At 40.6% G+C, this 15,776-nt stretch overlaps 1 protein-coding gene across 2 annotated transcripts in view; it reads left to right on the top strand.

Moving 5' to 3' along the window:
- Positions 1–13,644, top strand: part of LOC133608389 (uncharacterized) — a 34,763-nt gene extending 21,119 nt beyond the window's left edge. The window contains exons 1-2 of one of the 2 annotated variants that reach the window (XM_061963591.2): positions 2,897–3,131; positions 12,180–13,644. In XM_061963591.2, the coding sequence (XP_061819575.2) occupies positions 12,215–13,474 (1,260 nt within the window). In that variant the 5' untranslated portion in view covers positions 2,897–3,131; positions 12,180–12,214 and the 3' untranslated portion in view covers positions 13,475–13,644. Of the gene's footprint in view, positions 1–2,896; positions 3,132–12,179 lie in introns of those variants that run through there. The other variant, XM_072913331.1, reaches the window with a different exon arrangement.
- Positions 13,645–15,776: the final 2,132 nt, after the last annotated feature.

The following is a 15,776-nucleotide window of genomic DNA, read 5'->3' as shown; positions in this document are numbered from 1 at the left end:
GGTGGAGTGGAGAGCCGTAGCGATGGCGTCCTTCGTAGACCTGTTGGCTTGGTAGGCAAACTGATGGGGGTCCAATGCGGGCGGTAGGGATGAGGGGATGTGGGTCCGGACCAGTTTTTCCAAACACTTCATTGTGATGGAAGTGAGTGCCACTGGCCGGTAGTCTTTCTATTCAAATGAATGCAAACAGTCTTCTGTAGATTGTAAATCCATCTGTATTTAGCTTTACTTGAATTGCTGAAAGATTTAAAAAAAAAATAATAATAATAAATAATAATGGATTAGATTTTATATCGTGCTTTTCTATTATTAGATGCTCAAAGCACTCACAGAGAAGTGGGAAGCCATCATTCATTCACACCTGGTGGTGGTAAGCTACATTTGTAGCCACAGCTGCCCTGGGGTAGACTGACGGAAGCGAGGCTGCCAGTTTGCACCTCCGACCACCACCTATCATTCATTCATTACTTACTACTAAAAGACAAGTTGTCTAGTATGTTCACTATTTTATTTAAGGACTAAATTACAATAATAAACTCTCCCTATTTCAAGTAAACCTTTATATATATATATATATATATATATATATATATATATATATATATATATATATATATATATATATATATATATATCAGTGACGTGCGGTGAGGTTGATGGCTGGTGAGGAAGTACGTCTCTTTACTGTAGACTTCAGAACAGACTCACACACTTGACGTCAGGTGCGCAACACCACGTAAATCGTTGGCCAACCAAAAAGTAACCCCAGTACGCTATAGCCAACATTCACCAGGAGATGGCAACAGACAAACATAGATCGCTCTATTACATTCCTCCCCTTTTAGAAATGTAGAAGTAAGTTACTCAAAAGAAATAAACAACCCAACCAAAAAAATGCAGCAGCTCAATAAGAAGCCAAAAAGTGCAAAAACAATAATGTTCGTGTTGGAGGAGTTGTGAATGAATGAAATATGAAATCCGTGCTGCAGTCTGCAGGTGTAGGTAATGTTGTGTCCCTGCAGTCGTTCACGGCTCCTCCGACGCGAGCATTGTTGTTTTTGCACTTTTTGGCTTCTTATGAAATAACTTTTTTAAATAGATTCAATCTTGCACGTGGAAAGTTTAAGTGTGGGCTTTAGTTGATACAACACTCCCGTCAGGGGGTGCTTTCTCTACCACCAGGAGGCGGGATTACTGCGAGCCTCACACAGTGCGTCTTCGCAGCAGTTGTATGATCGCTCAGCACAATAAATACGTTACACACATACAGTTGTTGACAAAATACACTGTACATTATATACCTCAGCTAACTAAACTATGGAAATGTATAATATAATTCATATAGCAATACGGTCTCACTGTACAGCAGGCCAGCAGTTAGCCCAGTCATTGCGCAATCCATGTTGAGGCACTGAGTGACGTGCCTCAACTGGCTGCTGATCACCGCATCGTCTCTTCACATTTGAACGGCAAGCGTGAAAATTCAGCGATTTTGAATAAAAATAATCTAAAACTGGTGAAGTTAAATGGAAAATAACTTTATAGTATAATCACTGGATACATTTACATTTTTTCCTTTTACATTTTTTTTCTTTCCATGATGGCAGGTGAGGCCCCGCCTCACCTGCCTCTAGTGACCGCACGTCACTGATATATATATATATATACATATATATATATATATATATATATATATATATATATATATATATATATATATATATATATATATATATATATATATTTAACATATTTCTACTTGTAGCTGCTGTTTTCATGACTTTCTGTTTGTTTTCTACTGATTGTTCTTTACACTGAATTATTATTAATTATTTATTTGTGTTGACGTGAACTATTTAACCGCACGCTTTAAAGGTCAAGGGTGCAGTTACGCCTCCACGCGTGAGAGGGCAGTAATGGGCTAGAATTCACCGGTTGTATAATACCGGAAGTAACTATTTATGTCAGTATCGCTTGCATGCTACTTTTTGACCTTCAATGGACTAAACAATATTTAGCCGGTTTATTGTCGCTGAATTGTTAATAAACAAATAATCTTAATCGATCATTATTAGTTTATATACGGAAATACGAACACATACAGGAAGTGGTTAGGCGGAAGTTGTGACGTCACTGCAGAACTTTGCTCTACGCTGCACGAAGTTAGCTATAATATCTAAAGTATACATTGTTTTATCATTATTAATGTAACCGAGGTTTATATATGTTGCCTATACTGTATAAAACTACAAAATAATAAACACGGAGGCTCCAGGTTGACATGGAGGACCACTTTATTTCCTTTGTTTTCAAAACAACCCTCCGCCACAACGTGTCACCACTTCCGCTCTCCGCGCCTTCAAAATAAGAGTTCAAGGCATATACTGTAAAAAAGCTTATAACAGGATTGATTGATTGATTGAAACTTGTATTAGTAGATTGCACAGTACAGTACATATTCCGTACCATTGACCACTAAATGGTAACACCCCAATAAGTTTTTACACTTCTTTAAGTCGGGGTCCGCGTAATCAATTCATGGAACTTAACATCACAAGTCCATAAAAATAGGTTACATAAACCATTACAGTTTATATTTAGTGAAACTTAAGATGTTGATTTAAAAAGCGAAACAACATTCTTCCTCGTCTTAGCTTGCTAGCTGCTAACAAAGAGACAAAGCGGAAGTGATCGACACGTCGCTAAGCAGCTACTTTTTGACCCACTTCAATGGACTAAACAATATGTTGCTGGTTTCTTGTCGCTGAACTGTTAATAAACAAATAATCTTAATCGACCGTTATTAGTTTGTTTACAATAATTCAGACGGAAATACGAACACATACAGGAAGTGGTTAGGCGGAAGTTGTGTGACGTCACTGCAGAACTTTGCTATTCGCTGCACGACCGTAGCTAGTTAGCTAAAATATCTCAAATATACATTGTTTGTTTTACCATTATTAACCATTACAGTTTGGTGAAGCAGCGACTAACTGCTGCTGTTGAAGAAATATTTGTAGTGTTAGAAAGAACGATAGCAGAATACGAGGAGGAACTTTCTAGAACAAAAGAGGAGAACGAGCGACAACGTCAACTACTGGACGCTCTTTTCAACAAACATCAACAAACAGGTTTGTTTACTTCTCACTCTAAAATGTGTACTGACTTTATATTTGATCATGGCAACTGTTCCTTAAACGCCTTTTTTTCTTTACGTGTTTACACATGAACAAGAACGCTTTAGACGTCTATGATACACCAATATTTAGGAGAGAAAATATGCATTCATTGGGTTTATTTCATCGGGACAATTATGTTGGATGAACACATCTTACATTCTACAACATTTTGGTCAGGGCTAATTGAATTAGAGGGAAAACAGCCCAAAATGTGAAAAATGCCGAAAATGATCAAAAATACCTACCTGGGTTTGAGTTCCATAAGTCCCGCGAGGAGCCAGAATGGCCAAAATGTCAAAAAATAGACCCAAGAATGACGCACAGGGAAGTGGGGAAGAAAAGGGGTAAACTGCTATAAATGTGGAAAAATGCCGAAAATAATAAAAAAATACCTAGCCAAAATGCTGAAAATGATCAAAAATGCCTAGCTAAAATACCACAAATGATTTAAAAAAATATGTAGCCAAAATGCCCCAAAATGATAAAAAATACCTAGCCAAAATGCCCAAAATGATAAAAAAATACCTAGCCAAAATGCTCAAAAATACACCCAGGAATGACGCACAGGGAAGCGGGGAAGAAAAGGGGGAAAACAGCCATAAATTTAAAAAATACCGAAAATGATCAAAAAATACCTACCCGGGTTTGAGTTCCATAAGTCCCACGAGGAGCCAGAATGGTCAAAATGTCAAATAAATACACCCAGGAATGACGCACAGGGAAGCGGGGAAGAAAAGGGGGAAAACGGCCATAAATGAGGAAAATTGCCGAAAATTATCAAAAACACCTAGCCAAAATGCAGAAAATGATCAAAAATACCTAGCCAAAATGATAAAAAAAAATACCTAGCCAAAAGTATAAAAAATACCTAGCCACAATGCTCAAAATGTCAAAAATACACCTAGGAATGACGCACAGGGAAGCGTGGAAGAAAAGGGGGAAAACAGCCCAAAATGTAAAAATGCCGAAAATGATCAAAAATACCTACCTGGGTTTGAGTTCCATAAGTCCCGCGAGGAGCCAGAATGGCCAAAATGTCAAAAAATAGACCCAAGAATGACGCACAGGGAAGTGGGGAAGAAAAGGGGTAAACTGCTATAAATGTGGAAAAATGCCGAAAATAATAAAAAAAATACCTAGCCAAAATGCTGAAAATGATCAAAAATGCCTAGCTAAAATACCATAAATGATTAAAAAAAATATCTAGCCAAAATGCCCCAAAATGATAAAAAAAATACCTAGCCAAAATGCCCAAAATGATGAAAAAAAATACCTAGCCAAAATGCTCAAAAATACACCCAGGAATGACGCACAGGGAAGCGGGGAAGAAAAGGGGGAAAACAGTCATAAATTTAAAAAATACCGAAAATGATAAAAAAATACCAGTTCCATAAGTCCCACAAGGAGCCAGAATGGCCAAAATGTCAAATAAATACATCCAGGAATGACGCACAGGGAAGCGGGGAAGAAAAGGGGGAAAACGGCCATAAATGAGGAAAAATGCCGAAAATGATCAAAAATACCTAGCCAAAATGCAGAAAATGATCAAAAATACCTAGCCAAAATGATTTTTTTTAAAAACCTAGCCAAAAGTATAAAAAATACCTTAGCCACAATGCTCAAAATGTCAAAAAATACACCTAGGAATGACGCACAGGGTAGCGTGGAAGAAAAGGGGGAAAACAGCCATAAATGTGAAAAAATGCCGAAAATGATCAAAAATACCTAGAAAAAATGCCGAAAATTATCAAAAAATACCTAGCTAAAATGCCTAAAATGATAAAAAAAATACCTAGCCACAGAAAACCTAAGTCAGGAGAAAATGAAGTTTAGCACAATGGCTACAAATAATATAAATAAGTACGTCTACACTAAACACGAATTATTACAATAACTGTAAAAACAGACTAATGGTGTAATTCAGTGTTTTTCAACTACTGTGCCGCGGCGTGAGATACAGTCTGGTGTGCCGTGGGAGATGATCTCATTTCACCTATTTGGGTTAAAAATATTTTTGCAAAGCAGTAATTCTAGTCTGCAAATGATGTGTTGTTGTTGAGTGTCGGTGCTGTCGAGAGCTGGGCAGAGTAACCGTGTAATACTCTTCCACATCAGTAGGTGGCAGCAGATAGCTAATTGCTTTGTAGATGTGGGAAACAGCGGGAGGCAGGGTGCAGGTAAAAAGGTGTCTAATGCTTAAACCAAAAATAAACAAAAGGTGAGTGCCCCTAAGAAAAGGCATTGAAGTTTACATATCCTACGAGGTCAGACCTACACTGTTACAATGTCCATTTCTCAGATGATACCATTCTTGGTGACTGAAGTATGCTGATAGCAACCCAACCCATCCCCCTCCACATGTAAATAATTCAATACCGTATTTTCCGCACCATAAGGCGCCCTGGGTTATAAGCCGCGCCTTCAATGAACGGCATATTTCAAAACTTTGTCCACCTATAAGCCGCCCCGTGTTATAAGCCGCATCTAACTGCGCTAAAGGAATGTCAAAAAAACAGTCAGATAGGTCAGTCAAACTTTAATAATATATTAAAACCAGCGTGATGTGGGCGCGCATGGAGTCGTATATCAACATGGACGGGGCTGCGTGAAAAAAGCCACCCGGCCTCTTCGCGTAAACTTAAACTTACCTTAACCACTCGCTCATCTTTTCTTCATCCATCCATCCCTTCGAGTTAGCTTTTATGATGACGCCGGCTGGAAAGGTCTCTTTTGGCAAGGTCTTCCTTTTGAATATCACCATGGGTGGAAGTTTCTGGCCATTAGCATGGCAAGCTAGAACCACAGTGAAGGATGACTTCTCATTCCCTGTGGTGCGAATATTCACCGTACGTGCTCCCGTTGTATCCACAGTGCGGTTCACAGGAATATCAGTTGCTGTGAAATAGTAGTCCGTGTGCGGATGGAGAGATTGCGTCTTTTCATGAACCGGATCCCTGTCGCTTAGTAGGAGCCATTTTGTGGTCTTTACAGATGTAAACACACAAAGGAAATGAAACGTAATATCCGCGCGCTTTTTCTTCTTCTACGCGGGCGGGTGGTTGCTTACAGTAGAAGAAGAAGCGCTTCCTGTTCTATGGGGGCGGGTGCTTACCTTGGCGGTTGCTTGCGTAGAAGAAGAAGCGCTTCCTGTTCTACCGGGAAAAAAGATGGCGGCTGTTTACCGTAGTTGCGAGATCGAAACTTTATGAAAATGAATCGTAATATTAATCTATATATAAAGCGCACCGGGTTATAAGGCGCACTGTCAGCTTTTGAGAAAATTTGTGGTTTTTAGGTGCGCCTTATAGTGCGGAAAATACGGTATATATACTCTGATGATTAACTTGTGTGATGACTGTATTATGATGATAGTATATATTTGTACCATGAATTGATTAACGTGGACCCCGAATTAAACAAGTGTAAAAACTTATTGGGGTGTTGCCATTTAGTGGTTAATTGTACAGAATATGTACTTCACTGCAATCTACTAATACAATTTCAATCAATCAATCAACCAAAGGGAAGGCTATGCAGAACGAAACTAAAACTGAACTGGCTACAAAGTAAACCAAAACAGAATGCTGGACGACAGCAAAGACTTACTGTGGAGCAAAGACGGCATCCACAATGTGCATCCATACTTGACATGACAATCAACAATGTCCTCACAAAGAAGGATAAAAACAATTGACATATTCTTGATTGCTAAAACAAAGTAGATGTGGGAAATATCGCTCAAAGGAAGACATGAAACTGCTACAGGAAAATACCAACAAAAGAGAAAAAGCCATTAAAATAGGAGCGCAAGACAAGAAGTAAAAGACAAGAGCTATAGTGATGCATGCTTGGTTATGCTTTAAAGTCATGTCCAACAATTGTGACTTTTTACTGTCAACTGAGTTGAGTTTTTGAACGATTTGTGGTGGTGGTGTGTCTCCGCATTTTGTCAACGCAAAAAATGTGCCTTGGCTGAAAAAAGGTTGAAAACTACTGCTGTAATTGACAACTTTCCAGTTACTCGAGAAGAAGTCATGAAGAGAATTCTCAGCAGACACAATTTTGAAACAAGGTGGATAAGGTGTTGAGTTATTAGGTCGTGACGTGGAGCAAGTCAAAACCTAACGTCGGAACTCCGTGGTTTTATTGACGTTGAATCAATGTCAGGTTGTGACGTTGTTTGGACCATTGACATGTGCTCATTCCCACAAGGTGGATCCGACGTTAGACATCAAACGTTGTCTCCGTTTACAAATGCAACTACTTTGCAACATTTTTGAAAGGACAAGTATGTCTAATCAACGTTGTGTCAATGTTTAGTGTGGAGCATTTTTCTAACAATCATTATTTAAAAGCCAAACAATGTCTATTTTGTAACCTCTGTCAGATACAAAACGATCTATAAGCTGATTTGAGAAATCCTAATGGTTATGAGCAGCGTGCAGGGAGTGTCCACAAAGTGCAACCAGCGACCCCTTAAATGTTTCATCAATTATAACTTTATTATTATACACGTTGCGCTCTCAAAATTAAAACGTTGATTTTATTTTGCCACAGCCACATTTATTATTTATGGACATATCACATTCTGTGCATTTGAGAAAACGATTGTAAGTCATTTGTTGTGTAGTAGATTGGACGGTAGTTTTAGTTTTGAGACACTAGATGGCAGTAGCGTAAAGTAGAGTTGTCAAACTTGTTTTCATCGCAGTTGTGGTTGCTCTCAGAGGGCCACTTCTAATAGTACATCAATATAAATGTATACATGTACAATACATGTTTATAATTGCCTATGCAGTTGATTTTTAGAATCTTTTTTTTTTACATAAAATGTTAAAAAAAAAACAGATTTTACTTCAAAAAAACTGCCAGCTCAGTCTCCAGCATTTTACCAGTTTTAGTTAAAAAAAAAAAAATATATATATATATGTATATATATACATATATATATATATACATATATATATATATATATATGTATATATATATATTAGAGATGCGCGGTTTGTGGGCACAACCGCGGAGTCCGCGGATTATCCGCGGATCGGGCGGATGAAATTTAAAAAAATTAGATTTTATCTGCGGGTCGGGTCGGGTCGGGCGGTTGAAATTAAAAAAAATTAGATTTTAAATAGATTCAGGCGGGTGGCAGTTAAACCAATTGGTAAATATATATACATAGTTAAATGTTGTTACCCACATACGAAAAACGAGCAGGCACCTGCAGCATATGCCACAACAGAAGAAAAAAAAAGAAAGAGATGGACACTTTTACGGAGCGGAGAAGGGACGCCTCGCCGGGGTCCGGGACCGAGGCCCCTTCCCCCGAGAGGGCCCCACCGGGAGCCGTAGCTGAGGCGATCCGCGAGAAGGGCCCGACGCACGTCCAGGGTCACCACCGCGCCCACCGCACCGACACCCCGCCTCGTCCGCCTTCGCCGCGGCCGGCGTCACGCGCAGCAGGTAAGCAGCTTACCTGCCCGCCACCCCCGTGGCCGAGGGCTCGTAACAGGGGTCACTCCGCCCGCGCAGCTTACCTGCCCGCCACCCCTGTTGCCGGGGGCGCGTAACAAGGGTCACTCCGCGCGCTGTGCGCTCACGAAAGGGGTGGGGCTCACCCTGGTTGATATAGACAGCAGGACGGTGGCCATGGAAGTCGGAACCCGCTAAGGAGTGTGTAACAACCCACCTGCCGAATCAACTAGCCCTGAAAATGGATGGCGCTGGAGCGTCGGGCCCATACCCGGCCGTCGCCGGCAGCAAGACGCGCTTGGAGGTGCGCTCAGCGCGGCTCCCATATGATTGCGCACTGGTGTGCGTCTGGGTCGTGACAGCGTGGCACGCGAATGTCTGTACTGCATTGGATCAGTCTCCTTTCTTTAACAGGCAAAAGCTTTATAACCTCACTAATGCCTTGCATCGTCTATATTAGATATATAACAACGGGCGGATGGCGGGCGGATGCGGTTCTGATCAAATGTTAGATCGGGTGGATTGCGGATGGTTGACGACTTTCTGATGCGGTTGCGGATGAAATAATTGCCTATCCGCGCATCTCTAATATATATATATATATATATATATATATATATATATATATATATATATATATATATATATATATATATATATATATATATATATATATATATATATATATATATATGCATTCGGTCTCCCCTAGAGGGGGGGGGGGGTTACCCACATATGCGGTCCTCTCCAAGGTTTCTCATAGTCATTCACATCGACGTCCCACTGGGGTGAGTTTTTCCTTGCCCTTATGTGGGCTTTGTACCGAGGATGTCGTTGTGGCTTGTACAGCCCTTTGAGACACTTGTGATTTAGGGCTATATAAATAAACATTGATTGATATATATATATATATATATATATATATATATATATATACATGTATATATATATATATATATATATATATATATATATATATATATATATATATATATATATATATAATTTATTTTATTTTTATTTTTTTATTTTTTTTACAATAAAATTCACAATACATTTTTGAAGTGTAATTCTTTCCCATTCTTGCTTGATGTACAGCTTAATTTGTTCAACAGTCTCCCTTCTCACATTTTAGCCTTCACACATTTTCAATGTCTGGACTACAGGCAGGCCAGTCTAGTACCCGCACTCTTTTACTACGAAGCCACAATGTTGTAACACCTGGCTTAGCATTGTCTTGCTGAAATAAGCAGGGGCGTCCATGACAACGTTGCTTGGATGGCAACATATGTTGCTCCAAAAGCTGTATGTTACCTTTCAGCATTAATGGTGCCTTCACAGATGTGTAAGTTACCCATGTCTTGGGCACTAATACACCCCCATACCATCACACATGCTGCCTTTTACACTTTGCGCCTAGAACAATCCGGATGGTTCTTTTCCTCTTTGGTCCGGAGGACACGACGTCCGCAGTTTCCAAAAACAATTTGAAATGTGGACTCGTCAGACCACTGAACACTTTTCCACTTTGCATCAGTCCATCTTAGATGAGCTCAGGCCCAGCGAAGCGTTTTTGGGTGTTGTTGATAAATGGCTATGGCTTTGCTTAGTAGAGTTTTAACTTGCACTTACAGATGTAGCGACCGAACTGTCGTTACTGACAGTGGTTTTCTGAAGTGTTCCTGAGCCCATGTGGTGATATCCTTTACAGACTGATGTGGCTTTTTGATGCAGTAGCGCCTGAGGGATCCAAGGTGTGTAATATCATGGCTTACGTGCAGTGATTTCTCCAGATTCTCTGAACCTTTTGATGATATTACGGAGCGTAGATGGTGAAATCCCTAAATTCCTTGTTGAGAAATGTTGTTCTTAAACAATTTGCTCAGGCATTTGTTGACAAAGTGGTGACCCTCGCCCCGTCCTTGTTTGTGAATGACTGAGCATTTCATGGAAGCTGCTTTTATAGCTAATCATGGCACCCACCTGTTCCCAATTAGCCTGTTCACCTGTGGGATGTTCCAAATAAGTCTTTGATGAGCATTCCTCAACTTTCTCACTCTTTTTTGCCACTTGTGCCAGCTTTTTTGAAACGTTGCAGGCATCAAATTCCAAATGAGCTAATATTTGCAAAAAATACCAAAGTTTCTCAGTGTGAACATGAAATATCTTGTCTTTGCAGTCTATTCAATTGAATATAAGTTGAAAAGGATTTGTTGTATTTTCTTTTTATTTACCATTTACCGTATTTTCCGCACTATTAGCCGCACCTAAAAACCACAAATTTACTCAAAAGCTGACAGTGCGGCTTATAACCCGGTGCGCTTTATATATGGATTAATATTAAGATTCATTTTCATAAAGTTTCGGTCTCGCAACTACGGTAAACAGCCGCCATCTTTTTTCCCCGTAGAAGAGGAAGTGCTTCTTCTTCTACGCAAGCAACCGCCAAGGTAAGCACCCGCCCCCATAGAACAGGAAGCGCTTCTTCTTCTACTGTAAGCAACCACCCGCCCGCGTAGAAGAAGAAGAAGCGCGCGGATATTACGTTTCATTTCCTTTGTGTGTTTACATCTGTAAAGACCACAAAATGGCTCCTACTAAGCGACAGTTTTCCGGTTCATGAAAAGACGCAATCTCTCCATCCGCACACGGACTACTATTTCACAGCAACTGCCTAAAGACTTTCAAGAAAAGCTGGCTACTTTCCGTGCATATTGTAAAAACAAGATAGCTGAAAAAAAGATCCGGCCAGAGAACATTATCAACATGGACGAGGTTCCACTGACTTTTGATATTCCTGTGAACCGCACTGTGGATACAACGGGAGCACGTACGGTGAATATTCGCACCACAGGGAAGGAGAAGTCATCCTTCACTGTGGTTCTAGCTTGCCATGCTAATGGCCAGAAACTTCCACCCATGGTGATATTCAAAAGGAAGGCCTTGCCAAAAGAGACCTTTCCAGCCGGCGTCATCATAAAAGCTAACTCGAAGGGATGGATGGATGAAGAAAAGATGAGCGAGTGGTTAAGGGAAGTTTACGCGAAGAGGCCGGGTGGCTTTTTTCACGCAGCTCCGTCCATGTTGATATACGACTCCATGCGCGCCCACATCACGCTGGTTTTTAATATATTATTAAAGTTTGACTGACCTATCTGACTGTTTTTTTGACATTCCTTTAGCGCAGTTAGATGCGGCTTACAACACGGGGCGGCTTATAGGTGGACAAAGTTTTGAAATATGCCGTTCATTGAAGGCGCGGCTTATAACCCAGGGCGCCTTATGGTGCGGAAAATACGGTACACAACGTGACAACTTCACTGTTTATGGGGTTTGTACATTAACATTTCATTTTCACTTCACTCAGTTTGAGTTACCTACTCACTGAAATATATGTATGTCATAAATATTCAAATCAATGTTTTTTTTTTTTAGAGCAATGGCTGACTATATTTATTTTGAAGTAATTTACGTAAGAACATGTGAGGACAATGTCTCATGTGACTTTCGCGTTTTTGTGCCCTGCAGACGTGGGTGAAGCACAGCAGTAGTGGACCTCCGAGATGGAGCACATTAAAGAGGAACAGGTGGAGCCACAGCCCCCTCACATTAAAGAGGAAAAGGCGGAGCTACACGGCCCCCACTTTAAAGAGGAGGAGACAGAACCACAGCCCCCTTACATTAAAGAGGAAGAGGAGGATTGCAGCGTCAGTCAGGATGAAGGACTGGAGGACTTCCCAGTTATTTGTGTGATTGTGAAGAGTGAAGAAGAAGAGGTCAAAGGTGAAAGTGAGGAGAGGAGAGGGGCGGAGAGACCAAGCAGCAGCTCAACTCACCACATGACAACAGAAGCTGATGTTGGAGGATCACAAGCAGACTTAGCTCCACGACCAGAGAGTGACGAGACGACGTCTCACTCTGCTGACACTGATGAAGATGAAGACTCTGGTAGGACGCGTCACACGGACAACACACACTTGAAATGCTCTCAGTGTGACAAAACTTTTGTTAGCATGGGAAATCTGAAGAGACACATGAGAAGTCACACCGGAGAGAAACCATTTGTGTGCTCTGTTTGCGGCAAGAGATTCTCCCAGAAGGTGCATTGGAGAGCGCACATGGGAACGCACGCCCGAGAGAAACTCTGTTCCTGGCCAGGCTGCAACAAACGTTTGTGCGACAGCTCGGCGTTGGACCGACACATGAGGACGCACAACATAGACCAAGCACACTCCTGCTCAGTCTGCGGCAAACGTTTTAACGAGCGTACAGAATTGGATCGACACATGAGAAGACACGCCGAAGAAAAACCCTTCTCCTGTTCAATCTGCGGTTTAGGTTGCGAACGAAATGCCGATTTGAAAGTCCACCTCAGGTTGCACACTGGGGAAAAACCTTTTCCCTGTACAATCTGCGGCGTAGGTTTTGCGAGAAACGCGGACTTGACGGTGCACGTGAGGCGACACACCGGCGAAAAACCCTTTTCCTGCTCGGTGTGCGGTTTAGGTTTCGTAAGAAATGGCTATTTGAAAATACACATGAGGAGACACACCGGAGAAAAACCCTTCTGCTGCTCGAGCTGCGACAAGTGCTTCTGTGACCAGACCAACCTTGTGAAACACATGCGGACGCACACCGGCGAAAAACCATATCCCTGCTCAAGCTGCAACAAAAGCTTTGGTGAACAAAAATACCTGGCGAAACACATGAGAATACACACTGGAGAGAAAGTGTTTAGTTGCGGTGTGTGTGATGAGAGATTCTCTTATAAATACCAGCTGAACAAACACTCGTGTGTCGCTGACAACAGCATCACTAAATGAAGCTGCAGGCTTTCAAAAAACTTTGATGACTTTGACTTTTAGTTTCTACCAACACCAGCACATTTAACAAGTGTTATGTATTTGTTGCGTAACAATCTGCTTCATCGTCTTCTACCGTGTAAATGCAATACAAATTGAATAAAAGGTTTTAAAAGTGTCCAAAAAAAACATTTTTTGGTCGTATTTCTTGTGCTTAAAACTACATCCATCCATCCATTTTCTACCGCTTGTCCCTTTTGGGGTCACGGGGTTGCTGGAGCCTATCTCAGCTGCATTCGGGCGGAAGGCGGGGTACACTCTGGACAATCCGCCACCTCATCACATAAATAAATAAAGTAAATGTGTGTTAGTCATGTATGATGTCTTTTTGTTATTTTTTTTTGTGTGATGTGTAATGTCTAGTGTTTAAATGTACGGCAGTGACAATGAATTTCCCCAAGGGGACCAATAAATCTAATCTAATCTAATCTAAATATGTTAAATCAGTCAAGATTATTCAAGCCCTCCCTTCTCACACAATGAACCATTCCACGCTACTGCACATGTGCAGACTTGGTTCAGGAAGACCGACTAAAAGAAGAATGTTGTGCGAGGCATCAATGATACTTTTCATGGCAAACATTTGAGTACTAAAGCGCAGGTAAGATCTGGTAGATGTGGCGCAAGCTTGGCAGGTCAACAGTCTTCTTTCGTTCAAACACGGCCACCTTCAGGAGCTCTCTTTTTTTCCCACCAGTCACACACTTTCCGTCTTCACAATAAAAGTACAGTATTCTGTACTGAATCAGGCAGATATCGATGCATTTCTTGTGTTGGTATTGAATTATGGATGCTTTTGACACAACTTTTAAAGAATAAAGTTTGTATTGTCATTCTTTCTATTCAGACCACAAACACAAAATAATGAAAATGTTCTCCGGCTCAAATCTCTCTGCGTTTTTTCCAACTCTAAAAGAACCAAGATCCATTTTTTTATGCAATGAAAGTTTTACCGGTATCAAGCAATCAATTAACAAATGTAATTTAATATTACCATAATTGTATCCATAACAGAGAGAGAGAGAGAGAGAGAGAGAGAAAGAGAAAGAGAGAGAGAGAGAATATTACAATAATTGTATCCATAACAGAGAGAGAGAGAAAGACAGAGAGAGGGAGAGAGAGAGAGAGAGAGAGAGAGAGAGAGAGAGAGAGAAAGAGAGAGACAGAGAGAGAGAGAATATTACCATAATTGTATCCATAACAGAGAGAGAGAGAAAGACAGAGAGAGAGAGAATATTACCATAATTGTATCCATAACAGAGAGAGAGGAGAGAGAGAGAGAGAGAGAGAGAGAGAGAGAGTATTACCATAATTGTATCCATAACAGAGAGAAAGAGAGAGAAAGAGAGAGAGACAGAGAGAGAGAGAGAGAGAGAGAGAGAGAGAGAATATTACCATAATTGTATCCAGGCACATGCACACATAGGGCCCTATGGGTGCTTGAGCCCCTGCCCTTTTTTGCCTCGTCTTAAAAAGTGCCCTCTGCCTGTGTGTGTGGTTTTTTTTTTTTCTTTTTTTTTCTTTAAACAACATTAAGAAATTCCTGTCAGGGATGTAAAAAAACAAAACAAAACAAAAAACAGCGGTACAAAAACTCCACGTTTTCTTGTAATACCGGGTTGTTTGAGCCTGCTGCTTCCGCCAGAGAGAGAGAGAGAGAGGGCGAGTGAGTGAGTAAGTGAGAGGAGAGAGAGCCAACTACGTACCTGAGGAGACGTGACAGTGGAGCAACTTGAACCAGTGAGTTATTGTCTAGTCGCCGTCCACTTATTCAGCATCTAATATGGGTCATATTTCAGAAAAACGCTGTATTATTCAATGTGTCAGTTTCTGCTTTTGCCGGACGTCGGAGCACGGCACATCAATTGAGCACGGCACATCAATCCGCACAGAGCAGAGCGGATCGTGCGGGACAGGAAGTAGTGTACAAAATACAAAATAAAACACCGGGTTAATTTTCTAAATAAAATGCACTGTGTTTACGGCGGATCACATTTCTCTCACAGTAGAGGTTTAGATATAAAGTTTATTGTGACTTTGCTATTACTGTGTGGGTTAACAAAATAATAATAATAATAATAATAATAATAATAATAACAATAATAAGAAGAATAATAATGATAATGATAATAATAATAATTATTATTATTATTATTAATAATAATTTCAGCATTCTGGGGATATAAGATGTAGGTTATCTGTTAGGAATATTACCATCTGTATTTAAACTTGATTCATGTTGATTATGCCTGCAGCACAATGC

This window comes from Nerophis lumbriciformis, linkage group LG06 (genome assembly GCF_033978685.3).
Source record: "Nerophis lumbriciformis linkage group LG06, RoL_Nlum_v2.1, whole genome shotgun sequence".
NCBI lineage: Eukaryota > Metazoa > Chordata > Actinopteri > Syngnathiformes > Syngnathidae > Nerophis > Nerophis lumbriciformis.
This window is presented reverse-complemented; position numbering and strand designations above follow the sequence as displayed.